The 18,991-nt window shown below is 41.6% G+C and overlaps 1 protein-coding gene across 2 annotated transcripts in view; it reads right to left on the bottom strand.

Moving 5' to 3' along the window:
* The window catches only part of PAPSS1 (3'-phosphoadenosine 5'-phosphosulfate synthase 1), a gene marked incomplete at its 5' end in the record, with an annotated part of 109,291 nt that overhangs the window by 27,154 nt on the left and 63,146 nt on the right, over positions 1–18,991 (bottom strand). For both annotated transcript variants that reach the window (XM_079699673.1, XM_079699672.1), the window contains one exon: positions 7,219–7,487. In XM_079699673.1, coding sequence (XP_079555799.1) covers positions 7,219–7,487 — 269 coding nt within the window. The remainder of the gene's footprint in view (positions 1–7,218; positions 7,488–18,991) is intronic.

Here is an 18,991-nt window from a genome sequence, read left to right as displayed (position 1 = left end):
AAATCTACAGAAAAGTCAGGAGAAAAACAGGGTTTCCCACTTCCCCAGGAAAAGCATCCTAAAACACCTGTAAAATCTAATGTTTCTGAATTAAATTAGTAATTTCAGTTCTTAAGACACATATACGCTAAAAGTATATAAAACAGACTATAGGAATCCCCAAATTATTTTTTAAATAAATCAACAGACTCTAAATGTTTTTGTGATAAAGATCTGCAACTGCTTACCAGAAAATCTGAAGTTCAATTTTTTTCCAGCTTTGTTGAGATATAACTGACATACAACATTATGTAAGTGTAAAGTATACAACATGATTTGATATAGGTACATACTACCAAGTGGTTACCATAAGAAGACTACTTAACACATCCATCTGAAATCCAAAAACCCAGTTTTTTAACTAACTTAGCAGAACCTGATCAAAACTGACATGAAGTTATCTATGGCCTTTGCTGATCCCAATTACTGTGGAAAGTCATTCACTTTGCTACAGAAATATTAATGTGTTTTATGTTTCAGAACCATCAGGAAAATTAAGTAGTAATACATGACCCCAAGTATTTTGGATAAGAGACTGTGAATCTGTGTTACGCTATTCCAGGTACATCAATAAAATAAATGAGCAGATGACAAAATTATCAAAGACCTCAAAGAGGGTCAAAGGTTACAATTAAAACTTGGGAGTTTATGGCTCCTGTAATTAGGCTCAGACCCTAAGAGTGTCCCTTTAGGTTGTTAAAGCTCTTGGAAATGTTTAAGGGGAAGAACAGGGTTTCTACCCTAACAGACATCCTATTTACTACTCCAAATACTGGTGTAAAGCAGGAACTAATTAAATATACTGGCATCATGTGGCAATATGTTCCTACTGTAGCTGTTTAAGGGCATCTGCTCACTTAAATACAATCAGTTGCTATTAAGGAGTCATTTACCAAGTGCACAGATAACTTTCATGGCAAAGAAAAATCCCAGCTTCTAACAATGCATTTTCTCCAAAATTCAGCTCATACTTTTCACTCAAATGCCTTAAGCCCAAGACAGAACTTATTAATGTACATATCCACATTCCAAGGTACATCTTACTTTCAGCACTTTCACGTTAACATGTCTTCAAAAGTATTATTTGTCCTTTACAGAAATGGATTTAGCATTTAGTGAGATGGGACAATTTTCTACATAGTGGATAAATGCCTCAAAAAAAAGTACATATATGACACATTTTCAGCATTAGAAAAGTAGCTCTCCCACCACATGCTGCCCTGCACCCCACCTACCCAATTCCTAAAATGGAATTTAGGAATCAAGCCATTAAATCTTTACAGACTGAAAAATCAGGGACATCCTGTTGATAACCAAATAGACTAACAGCTGCTCATTGTTCTGAGAAGCATTTGTGCTGCGGAAGCAAATCTAGTACCAATGCCTTCTAAATGACCTACAGACAATGATTAAAGGAAGAGTCACTGTTTTTTATTTTATTATTATTAGTTGGCAAATGAGCATTACTGGCAGACTTTTTCCTGATGTCACTGGAAAAGCTACAAAATGAGTGTTGTGTTTTGGTTTTTTTTTCTTTGAACTATAAAAAAATTCTTCACTTGAGGCTGTGAATAAGCCAAATAAGTCAAACACACAAGTGAGGCACTTGAGAAAAAGAAATGGATAGTTTTCAAAAGTCACTCAATCTAACAGTTTAAATCCTGCCAGTTCATAAACGTTAATATATTTAATGGTTTAAAATATGAAGCGGTTTATCAGAATTTCTAAAGTTTGTTCTATAAAAGTTCAGAAGTTAAAAATGGCCTTTGCTCGGGCACTAGATGCGGTGCTTCCTGAGAAGAGCTATACCTCTTAGCATGTAACTGACACTCCAAACAGAGATCTACAGACAGAAACTACTCTAACACACCTTTATACCCTTCTAGGAAACCTGGGAGCTCTGTGTAGGCTCAGGGGATCCTTAATTTCTTTGCCCTCCCACCGACTGCTAAGGCCCCTTTGAGGCTTCCAGGCAGCAAGGAGCCTTGTGCAAAGAACACACAGTCCTTGGAGTCAGAAAGGCTTGAGTTTCAGTTCCAGCTCTGTGTCTTGCTGGCTATAAGATCTGACCAAGACTCTCTCCCTGACCTAACTCTGGTCAGGTTCCTCCAAGCCCTCTATGCCTTGACCTTCAGTGTCCATCCTTGTAGGGCCTGTAACCACCCAGTTGCAGCAAAAATCTAAGTCTTGAAACCCTCCATCCTCGATATCTGATCAAATTCTACATCCCCACCACCCCCCAAGTGACATCTGATGAGGCTGTCCTGCCTTCCACAAGGATCCTGCTAGGTCTGTTTAACTAGAATCATCCCATGCCCATTGTTTCTGATGTTTCCTCTTAGTAATTTTCCATCCACTGACTCCCACTCTGCTCCTTGGCTATAAATCCCCACTTGACCACGATGTATTCAACTGAGCCCAGTTTTCTGCTGAGGTCTCCTGCTGCAGTAGTTCCTGAATGAAAATCTGTTTTTATTGCTTTAACTACTATCCAGCTCTGGTTTTCTTGGACAGACCAAAGTTATGTTACTTGGTCTCTCTGAGCTTCAGTAACCTCAGCTATAAAATTGAAATAAAACCTATCTCACTGAGCTGTTGTGGGGATGAATACAGACTAAACAAAGATCACAACCCACAACTCTAGGCTATGATAAACAAAAAATACATTTGAAAGGCCCTGTACTAGAGATTCCACCTCTAATGAATGTCAGCCAAGGCCATCCTAATTCACTGTTCTGGAATTCCTACAGGATATTTAAAGAATTTATTTCCAGTCTGTTTTCCAAAAATCTGTGGCCACATATTTTAATATTATAAGATAAAAAATATTCTGTGGCAGTTATAGTACCTGGCTCTGGAGCCAGACTATCTCAACACTGCTGTGTGATCCTGAACGGGTTATTTAACCCCTCTACCTCCATTTCCTCATCTCTGAAGTAAGAATAATAATAACAGTACCTATTGTCTTGGTGTCATTCTAAGGATGAAGTTAGCTAATACATGTAAAGCACTTGGAACATTGCCTGGCAAATACAGTAAGAGCTCAATAAAAATAGGCTATTCTTATATTCTCCATCATGGTATATAATTTACTTCTCCATTTCCTCTTCAGTGAAACTGTTTCAATGAAAAAAATGTTGAGGTTCGTTAAGAAATAGTAAAAGTATTACAGAACGCTTGGTTAAATAGGGCTAGAGGACCCAAATGGCTAAAATGAAAACAGTCATCAAGTTTAGAGGAAGAAATACACTGCTAACGAGAATATAAAATGGTACAACCACATTGGAAAATTGACTGGCAACATCTACTAAAGGTGAACAAAGGCATACCCCTAAATTGTCTAGAATTCCTAGGTATATAACCAACATAAATGCCCACAAAAAGTCATGCACTAAAATCTTCATACCAGCACTATTCTTAATAGCAAACAACTGAAAACTGCACAAACGCCCATCAACAGTATTGGGTGCAGTCACACAATGGGGCACTCCACAGTACTGAGAGTGACCAATTACAACTAACTACACACTAGTTTCACCAACACAATGTAAAGCGAAAGAAGCCGGACACCAAAGAGTATACACTGTATAATATCGGTTATGAAAAGCACTAGGACAGGCTGGACTAGATGCTGTGATGCAATGCCCTGGTCCCCCCAGGAAGGAAGGATTATTCCCCCCAGCTTTAGGAGTTGCCAACACAACACCCAGCGGCTGTCAGCCCTCCTTAGAAACTGCCTCTGTGGAAAAGAGCAGCAGCGCCCAAAGGCATGCCCTTCTTGTGCAACTCAGAACATCTCTGAAGGGCCTTTCCAGAATTCCACATGGGGTCAACCGAGGCTTCCACTGAGACTGAACTGCAGCTCAACTTCTCCCCCTGCCCAATCTTGCTCTCTTCCTATCCCTTCTCTTCCACAAGTGTTGATCCCAAGAGCCATCCTTGATACACTTCCTGAATGCTAATCTCTCACTCTTAGAGTCTGCCTCCCTAAGTATCCACCAAGCAAATGAGATCTATGATGTGAGAAGTGAGGACAGGGATGACTACCGTGGGGAGAGCAGGTAATGACAGGAGATGGCAGGAAGGAGATCATCTAGGGTGCTGGTAATAGGCTTTTTACCTATCTGGGTGCTGGTCCTATGACTGTTCAAATGGGAAAAATTCATTTCATTGTAAACCTATGAAATATGCACTTCTTCCTACGTATATTATACTTCAATATGAAGTTAAAAGAAAATAAGGCAGGGCTTCCCTGGTGGCGCAGTGCTTGAGAGTCCGCCTGCCGATGCAGGGGACACGGGTTCGGGCCCTGGTTCGGGAAGATCCCACATGCCACGGAGCAGCTAGGCCCGTGAGCCATGGTTGCTGAGCCTGCGCGTCCGGAGCCTGTGCTCCACAACGGGAGAGACCACAACAGAGAGAGGCCCGCGTATCGCAAAAAAAAAAAAAAAAAGAAAGAAAATAAGGCAAATAAGAAAATGATGAGAATGGGACAGAAACTTAAAGGATATTTAGTCTCACCTCCTTGTACATCCCTTAAATAACCCTTTTTTGTGCACTTAAACATAGCTCAGTGAAGTCTAACCTGCGATTACAGACCAGCTGGTGACAAACCAGGCCAAGAACAGGCTCAGGCTTCGACAACAGCCTGTGTTGTTTTGACCAGACCATACTCTTCTGGGTAGCAACAGGAGTCAAATCCGAGGCTGGGGAAGGGCCTGCTGCAGCCGGCTCACCTCGCTGTCAGTTTTGCCTTGCAAGGAGGGAGACTCTGAGGTTAGCCGAAATGCAAGCACCCCAAAGGCACCTTTAGGTACCTTCACCTTTGAATCTTCAGAAACACACCTGGCTCTGAAATTGGAAGACTTAAAAATGTTTCTAGTGTAGACAAAACAGCATGCTTGACCCTTTGTGGTGTTCTCTCAAGAAAGGCCTTTCTCTCTTACCATAGCTGTCTGTTTTGTTTGTTTTTTTTATTAATTAATTTATTAATTTTTGGCTGCGTTGGGTCTTTGTTGCTGCGCTCAGGCTTTCTCCAGTTGCAGCAAGCGGGGGCTAGTCTTCGTTGTGGTGCACGGGCTTCTCATTGCAGTGGCTTCTCTTGTTGTGGAGCACGGGCTCTAGGCGTGTGGGCTTCAGTAGTTGCGGCACGGAGGCTCAGTAGTTGTGGCTCGTGGGCTCTAGAGCGCAGGCTCAGTAGTTATGGCACATGGGCTTAGTTGCTCCGTGGCATGTGGGATCTTCCCAGACCAGGGCTCAAACCTGTGTCCCCTGCAATGGCAGGCGGATTCTTAACCACTGAGCCACCAGGGAAGTCCCATCTGGCTGCTTTTATTATTTATCTATCCCTTCATTGCCTCCTTCTCAAAAGCAGTTTTTAGTTTATTTAGGTAATAAAATGTCACATCTTCCCCTTTTACATAGGGAATAAAAAACACAAATAGGACAAAATATGTCCTCAATAGGGAAGATAAATTCCTTCATTTTCTTCACTGGCTCTTAATGAGATTATTGATAAACTCATTCCTGACCCTAAATTCACCTGCATCATTCCCACAGTGAAAACCACTCACCCTATAACTCTGGAAAACTTCAGTCCCAATGATTCCCTTAAAATGATGATGATGAAGACAGCACCAAAAAAGTTGAGAAACTATTGGAACAAAATCGTTATTTTATTTCCAAAATAATTTAGTTCATCTTTGAGATGTAAGAACTAAAGACCATGGTGGTCTCTGGGAAACTCAAAGGGCTTTTGGTGCCCAATTCTTATGAACATTTTATACCAACAAAGAGGGAAGAATATGAGGAGTTTCACCTCATATGGAAGTTCTAATGCATTATTTAGGCTGGATCCAAGAGAAGAGTCAAATACATTGTAATCTTTTAACTTGTTGTTATTGTAGTTTTGTGTCAGTATTTCTTAAAGAGTTGCACAGCCCCACAACTAAGGTCCAATGAAAATTTTCAGGCTTGCATAGCACAGGGAGATCAGCTCGGTGCTTTGTGACCACCTAGAAGGGTGGGATAGGGAGGGTGGGAGGGAGACGCAACAGGGAGGGGATATGGGGATATATGTATACGTACAGCTGATTCACTTTGTTATACAGAAGAAACTAACACAACAATGTAAAGCAATTATACTCCAATAAAGATGTTAAAAAAAAAACACAGGGCTTCCCTGGTGGCGCAGTGGTTGAGAGTCCGCCTGCCGATGCAGGGGACACGGGTTCGTGCCCTGGTCTGGGAAGATCCCACATGCCGTGGAGCGGCTGGGCCCATGAGCCATGGCCGCTGAGCCTGTGCTCTGCAACAGGAGAGGCCACAACAGTAAGAGGCCCGCATACAGCAAAAAAAAACAAAAACAAAAACAAAAACAAAATTTTAGGCTTGATCCCAAAGAATAGCCAAACACACCTGTATTTCCTTTTAAACTTTTTTTTTGAAGGAAGATATCACAGAGTATATACAACTAAATTATTTAATTCTTTCTAAAAGGGTTTGCCTCTCAGATAAATCTAAGTAAATTCATCTCCCTTCAAGGCAGGGATGAAAAAGAATGCAATAATAACGTGCATTCCATTCTTTATCTTAAACACTCAAAGAGAAGCTGGCTAGGAATTTCCCACACACTGCTTTTTAGGTCATTTGTTGATTTATTCATTTATTCAAACAAATATTTTTTGAAAGCCAACTCTACCTTGAAGCAAAAACCTAATTAACTCCTCTTCCTTACATATGGTTATAAAAAGATCTCAAAACCTCCCTTTTGACCACTAAGTAGAACTCTAAAACTCTCTTCCACCCCATAACAAGAAGCAATTTTACTTCCTAACCCTATTAGTCCTTCAATAAAGAACAGATGAAGAATGTCTTCTGAATGTTTTTTTGAAAAGATACCATGCTTTCCTTCCCACTGAAATACCAGAAGCAAAAGTCAGACCAAATCTGTCCCCTGAGAAGAGTAACTCTGGACTTTGCTAAAGGGATAAGATGAGTGTTATCAGATCTGTATAACATGGTCAGACAAGAGCCTGTGTCACACCTTCCCAAGCTCACCCACGCGAGCATGCCTTGTGTTTAGAATAGACCTACAGATGAGAGAAAAATCAAAAGTCAGGTCTGTTGTTGACACTTGCTGTGTCAGTAACAGTGGTTCAGCACTGCTGCCGTGAATACCTCAGTTGGTCCAGCATACATCATGGGAGATGGGAAGATGGCCACCACTGTGGTTTCAGTATTCAGGACTCCTTCCTCCAGCACTGCAGCATGCTGCTTCATACGCCACATCAGAGGAACATCATCGTCCTTCGTCCAGCCACCAAGAGGGTGAAGGAGAAGGACAGGGCGCCGGTAGCCCCTCTCTAGAAGTTGCTTATGGGTATCCTGCATTAATAGAGCATGGCCATTGTGCACTGGGTTGCGTAACTGAAATGCAAAGACAGCATCTGAAAGAGAATATTCAGAGTTAATAATAGTCCTTTTCTAACAGATTACCTTCCAAAGGGTAAGCAGCAATTCTTCTTGAAGCTTGATGCTTAGGATTAAGCAAACACGCATGCTCAGAATCAGAAACTGGTGAAAAACATGTACTGCGCTGACCATTTACTCCAAGGCAACACGATATAGTAATTATTACTTTACAAATCTTACAAGCCTGAGCATGTGTCACATAGTAGTGATGGATTTATAACAATTACTTTCTGAATTCATGGGCAACCTGAGAATGATAATCAGACCTTCTGGCCCTAATATCTCGGTTCAACTGCTTGCAATGGATATAAATTCTTGGTCTATGCCTTAATTACCCATCAAGTCAACCCTGCCGTTGGACCTAAGATACTCCTTTATTGAAGGAAGACAGAAAGACAGAGATATGTAGAGTTTAAAAAATTTACTGACTATCCAAATAAGCTCATTTATACTGATTACTCTACTTGACTGGAACCCAATGTTGTTTTGTGATGCCAGGTCTCGATTTTGGATTGTAGTTTAGCAACAGCAATATCCCTTACAAGGACCATTGCTATTACTCAAATGTTGAAAACTGCTGGATTAATTAAACTGGTTAACTATGTAACATCTGATTACAACCCTGGCTTCACTCCTACATGGGGCTCTTGCTATCAGAAGACCTTTCTTAGAAGGCATGGTTCCTTGGAGTCATAGAGTAATTTCACAGAACAGAGTAACAATGCAGTTAGAGGAGCTCTGTATTTGATGCCCTCACAATATCTGATATATCATCACGCCATGTTGATCCAATCTTGACTCAGAGAGGAACAACTTCCTCTTCCCGAATAATTTTAAGCCGAATAGTACAACATCCCCAATCTATTCTCAATTCTGACCCTCTTCTATCACTGTGACAAAAGGCACAGAAAGAAAACTATGGCACCCTACTTGACCAGGAGATTTTTGGGGACACATCCTGTGATATTCCAAGATTTAGAGCATTTTCACTATGCTTTGAAGTTCTCAAGTTACCTTTTCTTGAGAAACAAGGCTGGTTTTCACCAAAGAAATAGCTGCTAGCTTTTATCTGCTAGTTTTAGCATGCTGCATATACTGCCAAATGGTGATTTTTCTAATTCCATCATTCCATCTACATTTATTAGCTGAATTTCTACTATAAGTTAGAGTTTCCACTTCTCCTCCTTATATGACATAAAGTACAAAAAAGAAGTCTTGATACAAATATGTGAGTATTTAAAATTATGCTGCTTTAAGGAAATGGGAGGAGCGGTACAGACCTGAAAGTTTTTCTCTCCTTTTAAAATCACTTCAAACTTTGGATATAGTAATATGGATATCAAAAGATTTCAAAACATCCCTTTTAGCCATTAAGTAGAACTCCAGAACTCCCCTTCCCCAAGACCAAGAAGGAATTTTACTTCCTGACTCTATTATACTCCAGTCCTTCCAAAAAAGAACCGATGAAGAATGTCTCCTGAATACGAGCACTAACACTGCTCCATTTAGGGGGGATTACTGCTTGAACTGAACCTGCATTCTGATTCTGGCCTAAATCTCATCAGCAACTTTAGTTCTCTCCCCTCTCTTCCCTTCCCTTTGTACTGCCCATTCTTTGTAAACAGCCTTGAAGCACAACAGAGACACTTACTAAGCATTAATAAATCCTACTACTGGGCTAATGTGAGTTACTGCACTGATGGAGAGGTTGGGGGTGAGTGGCTCCAGGTTTGCACCACGGGGAGGAAAGAGAGTAAGAGGACTCTGGCCCAGCATAAGCCTGTAGCACCAGGGCTGAGGAGATGCCTGCATGGTAGGGGCAAATAGGGCCAGGACTGAGAAGACAGCTCATTTGCCTGGGAGCGTAAACAGAGCAAATAAGTAAATAGATTGAGTAGAATGGCAGCCAGGATTCTCACTGTAGGAGAGGAGGCAAAAATACCAAAAAGAAGAAAGGCTAGAAAAGACCATGTGGTATTGGATTAGGGTTGAAAATAGCAGCGTGACCTCATGGTTTTCAGCTACATAGACAGATATATACAGGAACAGATATAAATGTGTGTGAGTGTATGTGCTTATGCACATTTCTTGGTTCTGTCCGCTGAAAGGTCCTACGAGCAATGACTACCCAGTGGCAATGAACAAAACTAAAGCCCAAATTTTACATTCTAAATACTATTCCTCACTTAAACCAGGGTTCCTTGGCAAAATGGCCAATTCTAGGGCTAGGGCACGGAAAGTACAACATGAGCTGGAACGTCTTTTGTGTCATAAGGAAAGGAAGTGCTCAGAGAATAATGAGGACTTGTCAAAAGGATCCAGCAACCAGTCTGACATGGTCCCAAAGGCCAACCTAGGACAAGCTAAGTATCAAGTAAATAATAATATTAATGGATTGTAAACCACTGAGTAAATAGGAATCTGTAAATCCAGAAACAATAAAATAAATGAAAAAACCAATGGAGGAGAAGGGGAAACTCTTACAGTAGAAAGTCAACTAATAAACGTAGATGGAATGATGGAATTAGAAAAATCACCATTTGGCAGCATTTGCAGCATGCTAAAACTAGCAGATAAAAGTTTGATGACAAGGGGATATTTATGGAGTCTCAAAATCTCTCCCCCAAAATACCTGTTAGTACATACAAAATAATTTGTTAACTTTACAGCACAAAAACCTGGTAAACATGATCTTAAATGATAAAAGTTAACTTTAAAAAAGTTAACCTCATCTGTAATAGGACAAATCAAAATTGTGAGCCACCAAATACGATGTGCCAAGAATTCAGCACTGTTTCCTGCAGGATTCCTGACAAAAATGTGTAACTGGAACCTAATCATGAGGAAACAGCAGATAAACCCAAACTGAGAGACAGTCAAGAAAGTAAACTATTCAAAAATGCCAGAGTTGTAAAAGACACAACAAAGACTAAGCGACTGTTCCGAATGAAGTAGACTAAAGAGACATGACTGACACCCTGAACCAGGAAGGAAAGGTGGCAAAGAGATTTTAGTTGTCATTGTTGGTTTTGTGATAAAAGACATTATTGGGACAGTGGCATGATGTGAGTGAAGTGCACAGATTAGACAGTATTATATCAATGGTATTTTCCTGAGTTTGATGAGCATACTGAGGTGAGGTAGGAGACTGTCCTTATCTTCAGGAAATACATATGGAAATAACTAAGGAGTAATGAGGCATCATGTCTGCAACTTTCAAAGAAAGTGAGAATGAGAAAGCAAAGAAATATAACGTTAATTATGGAAACTGGGTGAAGAATATATAGGAGTTCTTGGTACTAGTCTTGTAATTTTTCTGTAAATTTAAAATTATTTCAAAATAAAAAGTTAAAAAACAAAGTAAAAAATTATGACAGGAGACATATGAACTGGTTATAACATGTAGATTTTATTTAGATCCTGATTCAAACAAACTATAAAAAAAAGAAATGTGACTACTATGAAATTATCAGAAATATAAACAGTGACTAGATATTTGATAGTATTAAGAAACTATTGATATTATCATTATTTAGGTGCAATAGTGACATCATGGTTGTATTTCTTAAAGTCCTTACCTTTAAGAAATACTTTCTGAAATATTTAGATGGTAATGACATGGGGTTTGAGATTTGCTTCAGAATAATATGCAGGGATGCAGTGGGGTAGGTAGGAGTACAGGTGAAACAAGAGTAGCCAAGAGTTGGTACCACTGAATTTGGGTTAGAGGTATATAGGGATTCATTCACACTATTGTATCTACTTACAAATTAAGTAGCATATGTTTAAAATTTTCCCTAATAATTTTTAAAAGAGAAGATACATGTAGAAGCAGCACTGCTTTGGAACATGATATTTACGGGTTCAAATTACAGGTCTAACAATTTTTAACCATGGACTGTCGTCTTTAAGGACTTAATTTCACTTTTGACATCTTCGTAGTGGGGATGATACTAAGGTTACTGTTATGAAGATAAAATAATATAAAGTACCCAGCACGGTGAGATGTACAGTGCAGTCACTTAAAAATCTAAGTTCCTTAAGACAATTCATTCTTCAAAAAAAACCAAAAAAACACCACATCTAAAAGTTCCTGGCAGGAAATTGAACCCACTGTTCTACTGGTGACTCAAGGTCTACTCTAGTATGAACTAACACTCCAGTGAGTGTTTCCAAGATGAGGGTGCATTAGCTCTGTGCGGCAATATGCAGCCTTCGCCTTCCTTAATCAGGAACAGGTGCCTAACTGTGAATAGGACCCCTGGGTAATACATCTCAGGTGTATGATGACTACATTCCTAGACTCCAATCAGGTCAAATCTGATTTTGTAAAATTGCCATTTAGCAAGATTATTTATATGAACAGCATGTGCAAAAAGGAAACATAAATAAATTCTGTCTCAAATATACGTATTTCACAGATTCTAAAAATTCATCTACCTAGGTTTCCTTTCCAAAAAGAATTAATCTAGCTCCACACTGGACATTTAACAGATAAAGTTAAGATGAATGACTTATTAAAAGTTTACATTAGCAGCATATAAAGGATTTTGCTGCCAAAATTTCTTCCAGGTAGAATTATTTCCTTATTATCAGTTCCATTCAGAAATCCAATGATCATTTGCTCTGTCTGCCCATTTTTTCTTGCCAATATTACCAGGTCTTTCCTAAACTTCCAGACTTTTCAATCCCTTGTTAACTATTTATCAATGAATTACACAAATGGCTTTAACTGCCTGTAGCTCCAGACTGCATTTTCATCCCTACCATCTGGTTTCCCCACTAGAGAACTTATGTGGATGAACAATGGAATGGAAGCACCCGATCCACTGGAAGCTTACACTCCCAAGGTATTGCCCCAACTAACATAACCCAGTATGCATCACCATTATATTTTCCTCCAACAATTTTCCATCAAGGATGGAAAAAGAATAATGGGCCACTATGGACCTGGGGCCACTGATACTTAGAGCAACTTTCAGTAATTCTTCACATTCTCATCCCCATTTTGTAAAGGACAAGTGAATTCCCCGTTGTCACACCAAAACTGGTAGAAAATACTTGCCTTTTCGCTTACAACTCTTTATGGATTAGTTTAAGACTGCTTTACCTAAGATCAGGGTTTCAACCGTGTCTGAAAATGGGACATTATCTTCAAAATGACTGGAACTTAATATGAACATTTATGATTTCCATTTCTTTCTAGCCTTCTGCCCCCATTCCTGGGAAAGGACCAGGAATTCCATAATTGTGATTTATAGAAATTACACTGTGAAGCTGCTGATGCCATGCACAAAAACAAACTTTTTCCTTCAAGAGCTAGAGTGAATATTTTAAGCTTTGCAGACTATGGGGCTTCTGCTGCAACTACTCAACCCTGCCGAGCAGTGCAAAAACAGCCACAGACGATGCATAAGTGACTGTGGATATTTCCCAGTAAAACTTTATTTACAAGAACTGGCAGCAGGCCAGATTTGGCGTGCAGGCTGTGGTTTACCAACCTCTGAAAGACAAATGAAATTCGGGTGATGGAAGTAAGAGCACTGCAACCAAGACGCCTGGTGTGAGCAGAAGTGTGGAGGCAGGAAAGCAGATGTGTCTGAGGACACAGAATCATCCATCTTGTCAAAGATGGATACAAAGCCTAGCACATGATATCACGCAGAATTTTGAACGATAGGTTAGGAAGGATACTGTGTTCCAAACAGAGGTTGTGAGTTAATCAGTAATGTTGCCCAGAAAATTAGGCTAGTAGACTGTGCAGGACTGAGGTGGGGGAGGGTCAGTGGGTGGAGTGGGGAGACAGCAAAATCAGAAGACTGTGGCGCAGAAACGTGCTCCCATATTTTCCATATAAAATAAACCATCCACCAACTCTTCCATTCTCCCCACTCAATCTATTCCTCCCCCAGGATACAGACAGCCTCGTCTGACCAATCACAACCTACACACTGGGAATGGGGTCACAACGGCAAAGACTGGCGTTGCCCGCTGCTCCCTCAAACCCCTCCCCAGTGCTGAGGTTACTGAGCAGCACTCTATGTGTTACTGACTCACAGATCTATGTCATCTGACCGAAACTCCCCTAAGCTCCAGACCGTCTCTCCACCTGCCTCTTAGCACTCCACGGGCACCTCAAATCCCCTCCTGCCAGCCTCCCTGCACGCCTCTGGCCCTCCTCCACGCCCTCTGAGAGCAGGCACCACTACCCACTGCAGAGTCGTAGACTCTGGAGGACCACTGCCATCCTCTACACGCAGTGCATCGCTCTGCTCCCTAAACCTCACTAAACCCTGCTTTCTTCACTCCCCGTGCCCACATCAGCCCTTCATCCCTGCTTCACAAGACAACTGGTCTCCCCCCGCAACCCCATCTAGCCTCCATCCAGCAGCCAAAGCAGGCAGGGGGGGCAGGGAAGAAAGGAGTTGGGACAGGATGAAAATTCTGCTTTAGATAAACTGTCCTGGGGGAACAGTGGAACTGGTCCTGCCCCCAGGAGCTTACAATCTAGTCAGAGGAGAAGCAAACATTCACTAATCCGAGAATAAATCCATGTTAGAAGGAATATACTTCCTTCAGCTCCAAGAGGACATGATTAGATCTTTGTTTTCAGAAGGTAAGTCTGGTGACAATGTGAAGGATAAAGTGATGGAAGAAAAGAACGGGAATGGAGTCACTCCTTCAACTAATTCCTTCCTGCTCTGCCACATAGTGAGTATGAAACCCCTGCCAAATCCAAAAGGTACTTTCCTGTTTTAAAGTCCTGACCTCTCTGCTGCCTCTGACATTAAAAAAAAAAAAAAAAGCTATGCCACTGTCTTCACAGCCTCAAGGCCTGCTAACCATGGCACCAACCTTTTCTATTTCATCTGCCTCTTTACGCTTTTTCTTTAGTAAAAACCATGAAACACTGAAGAAAATTTGGAGGGGAAAAACCACCCCAAATGCACTATCTTAATATAACTGTTTTTGGGTTTTTGCATAGTCTCCTAGTTTTTCTCCTTATGCATACATTTTTACACAGATGTGATCAAATGTGTATGACATTTTATATTCTGCTTGGCCCATTTTGGCCTAGTCACCTGTTTCTGACATCCTGTAGTCCTCTCAGAGCTACAGAGTTCATTGCTGGGTCCTGTGAAATTCTCAGAGCCACAGAGTTCATTGCTGGGCCCTACGAAATTCTCAGAGCTACAGAGTTCATTGCTGGGTCCTACGAAATTCTCAGAGCCACAGAGTTCATTGCTGGGTCCTACGAAATTCTCAGAGCCACAGAGTTCATTGCTGGGTCCTATGAAATTCTTTCTTTACGTACTCATTCAGGAAACTTACCCCTTCGCCTGGATTCAATTACCATGTGCATACAGATGGCTTCTGTTAGCTGCATCCCTAAGTCCTGACCTTCCAACTCATCAGTTACAGAGACTTATTACTAAAAACGTTTCAATAGATGCTGCCCATTACCACCCCGACCCTCAATTCCTTCACCTTCACTTACTACCCTCACATCTCAAGCCAAAAGCAGGCACAGCTTCTAAAACCTGCACTTTCTCCTATACCTCATGTCTAAGTAAAGGAAGAGCCCCATACTACAGTTTCTCTCCCTCTCCTCAGGATTTGACACCATCCAGTCCAGGAGCCAACACACCATGTTAACAAGTACGGTCTGATCCCTTTCCCTCCAGCAGACGGAAGGGGAAGAAGACAGTGAAGAAGGTTCTTCTCGGGATGTGCTGATTTCTGACAGGGGAAGGAATGGCAACCGTGAGTGTTTTTGAAGGTGGTGGGAGGAGGCTGGACCCTGACCCCCAGAATACGTGCAGGACACGGGCTGCCTAATCTAGTGCCACGGCCACGGAACCCTGATGTGGCACAGTACAAACACCTAGGCTGGACCCCTGTGCTGCACTTTCTCAGCGAGGGGTCCGGGAACAACTGCAGCTCCCCAGCAGGGCAGCTGTGAGCAACGAATGAGCTGGTCAGCAGGGGAGCGCTGCTAACTCCTTCCCCCAGATTTCTCAGACCTGCATTTCACTGCCCAGCCCACAGGCAGAGCCCCGGCCTGCATCCCAACCACTAGACCCAGAATTACAACATCCGCCTGCTGTCTTCCTTTCAACTTCTCTGAAAACTGGCCTGCATGCAGCAGTAATTAATAAGTCTTCTCTTGCAGTCCTACGCAAGCTCTATTATCTGCCACTTTACCCCAAAGCTCTAAGTACAGGCATTTCTGATTTTCCCTAAATCAATATAGTAGCTGAACAAGAGAGTCCTGACGATCGCTCTAGCGTTGCTGGGAGGCAGGCTGGGGCGCATGCACGCTATGTTTTCGTGGGAGTTTTTTGAAGAGAGCTGGAAATGAGAAAGAGTTTGATCCCCCTCCTCCCTCGAGACTGTCATTTCTTTTACTTAAAGTGCTCATGAGGGGGGAAAAAAATCAACAAGACAGGACTAGGCTACTTGAGTAAATATGAATAGACTAGAATTTTTCACCAACAGGCACTCTCATACCCCAAAGTACGGCAGCAAGTTGTTCTTTCTCAGGACTAGAAATGCTTTCAAATTAAAGTGAAAAATAATGTTGGATATAAAGCTTTTTTGCCAGCTGGACTCTGTTCTCCATTCCCCTTCCTGTCTAGTCCTGTCTTGTGTCTCTGTGCACGTGTGCACATGTGCATGTGTGTGCGTGTTTGGGGGTGGGAGTGCTGTACCTCTGCCTCCGTACGGGAGACATCAGTAGGCAACCAGAGAACGGAGAACAGAAGTCTCGCCCCAGTAGCATCCCGCTTCAGCGCTGTGATCACAGCGGGGTCTACACCCCGGACAACTAGCTCCTGCCCGGCAGCCCCTTGCCACAGGGGCTCCAGCTCCTCTTACCCCACTTCAGAAACAATGCTGCCTTCCGACGCCCTGCAGGAATGGTCATAGTACCCCAAATTGCCAGTCCCCAGATGCCTCATCATTCCTTGGCGGTTCCCTTAGCCCTGACCGCCCATCTTTAAATACTCACGTTGTTAGATAATGTTCACAGCCTCATCTGAGCGTGCCTTGACCTGACTGACAAGAGGCTCCATCACCCAATCTCAGATTACAGAATCTCCAGCCCACTGCCACGTATGGGCAAGAAAGCCCAGTGCCTTCAAGAGGCAAACTATCTGCTTCCACCTCAGCTTTCTCAGGCATCTGTTGTTCCCAACTTTGCCTAATATATCCATCTACTGTCTCTACCCATTCATTTAAAATACAGTCTGTGGTTCAACAACTTGACAAAGCTTTCTCAGATTTATTCAACACTGTGTTACCACATACTAGCTTGAAAGAAATTATGTCAGCGTTTCCCTTTGTAACCCAGCAGGACACCAGTACTCTGTGTGTAATAAACACTAACTGGCTCTTACTTGGCTTAAGTGAAATTCAGTCTTTCTTTCCAGGATAGTGGTCAATCATCGGTGGTTCAAAGAACTTGCCATCTGGAACCGTGTCACCTTGCAATCACTGACGTGGGTATTAAAGACCTCTCAATCCTTTCCGCTACAGAATGGTCTAGAAACAGCAAAACTGATCATATCAATGTGCACAGGACAACAACCCACACAGGGTAATCAAAGATTACCTAATATTCCCTAAGATGAGGGAAGGAGAAGGAGGGAGAGGTAAGAAAAGAAACCTTAAGTAAAAGAAAAAAAATATTCCCTGTTTTCTCTTCCTTGAACTATGATTTGTACACAAGAGTAGATGACTTGTTATTGGCTTCCAGAAAGAGTGAATAAGAACTATAAAGGGACCTCCTCAGTCTGTTGCTTATTTGCCTTAGTCTAAAATGGAAAAGTAAACAAAATAACAATCCATCATCTTTTTTGCTGGATTTAAGGCTAATAACCAGCTCTCAGCTACTTTAAACAAAGCTGCAATCACTCATTATGCAACAAATCCTCTAAATGATTTAAAATGTTTGGTACACAAGGAAGAATGTAAAACAGACGTAATATAAAGTCTTGGATTATGAATGATAATTTCTTGATAAGACCCCTCAACAGTGCTAAAAATTTATTTAGTAACACAAATTCCAGATATAAATTATTTTGAAAACAAATTAAAGTAAGCAAAGAGGTCTCAGCAAGTCCTCAGCGAAACATGTTCCTGTTCACCAGAAAAAAAGAGAGAAGTCTACACATATTAAACTACCAGATGCTTCTGGATGCAAATAAACAAAGACCCAACTAGAAGTGTCTTATACAACTCAAACATGCATTAGGTCTTTGAATAACAAATCTGGATACAGAGGACCCAAGGGCTGGATCAGGAACTCAAACAGTATAAGATTCTTATGGATTCTCATGGTACAAAATGGCTACCAGAGCTCCAAACATTGTACCCTTATGTGACAGCATCCAAAGCAGGAGGAAGAGGAAGGATGGGAAAGGATAACTTTTTGTCCTAAGCCAGTTTCTTTTCAGGAAGGAAAACCTTTCCCAGAAGCCCCACTTGCTTACATCTCAAAGGTCAAAACTGACTTACACATGGACCTTTAGGTCACACACTGACAAAAGAGAATGCGGCACCATCACTGACTTATAGCAGTCATGATGCAGTTCATGATACAGTCCTCTATGACTGGGCCCAAAACGTGTTAGCAAGAAAGAAGAAAACAAGCTGCTGTATAAGCAAGCACCGAGTGTAATATTTGGAGAAATTCCTGCACAAGTAGTTTAAGCCAAATATGTGCTTCAAATTCAGAGGAGAGGAATAAAATTCAGAAGGAGGAATGGGGTACCACACTATCAAATACCGTAAGGGGGCCAAGCAAAAAATGTGCATGAACGAGGCAGGCTGGTGGGGACTGTGGAGCTCTGAAGAGTGTGTGTCCATCTCGGGCCTCCAGTTCTTGATCCCTTTCACATCACTTCAAATATCAGCTAATTACGATACAGCTTAAGAAAAAACAGATACTCTTCCTCTTCCCTTTACTTGTATACCCTTTACTTACTGGTAAAACTAGCTTCCAACTCACATAACAGAAATAATGACACCTTAACCTCTTACTGTGTGCCAGGTACTATTACGGTGCCTAACCATCTTAGTTCATTTCACTTTTTAAAAATAAAATCCTATGTGTCAGGTACCATCACTGTCCTCATTTGTATACCTAGGGAACTGAGCCTTAGAGAGGAAACCCCTTTCCCCACAACCACATAACTTCTAAGTGGTAAAGTAGGGGGCAGTGTGCACACAGGACTCTGAATGACTACCAAGGATCTGAGAGGTCACAGAACCTAAACACAACTGATAAAATGGGAGCTCTTGCCCAGATTCTGGAGTCACTTGGGAAGGCAGGCTTCTGGTTAATAAATACAGCTGAGTGGCCACGTAGTTCCTTAAAAGGCATCCATATCCACCTGACTTTTCTCAGCCATATCTCCTCAATTTGTGCACAGAAGATATTTTAAAAAGCAGCACCAATGCTTAGTGTTTAACCATT

Source organism: Hyperoodon ampullatus (assembly GCF_949752795.1).
Source record: "Hyperoodon ampullatus genome assembly, chromosome: 1".
Classification (NCBI taxonomy): domain Eukaryota; kingdom Metazoa; phylum Chordata; class Mammalia; order Artiodactyla; family Ziphiidae; genus Hyperoodon; species Hyperoodon ampullatus.
Note: the sequence above shows the minus strand (reverse complement) of the source record. Positions and strands in the feature narration are given on the sequence as shown.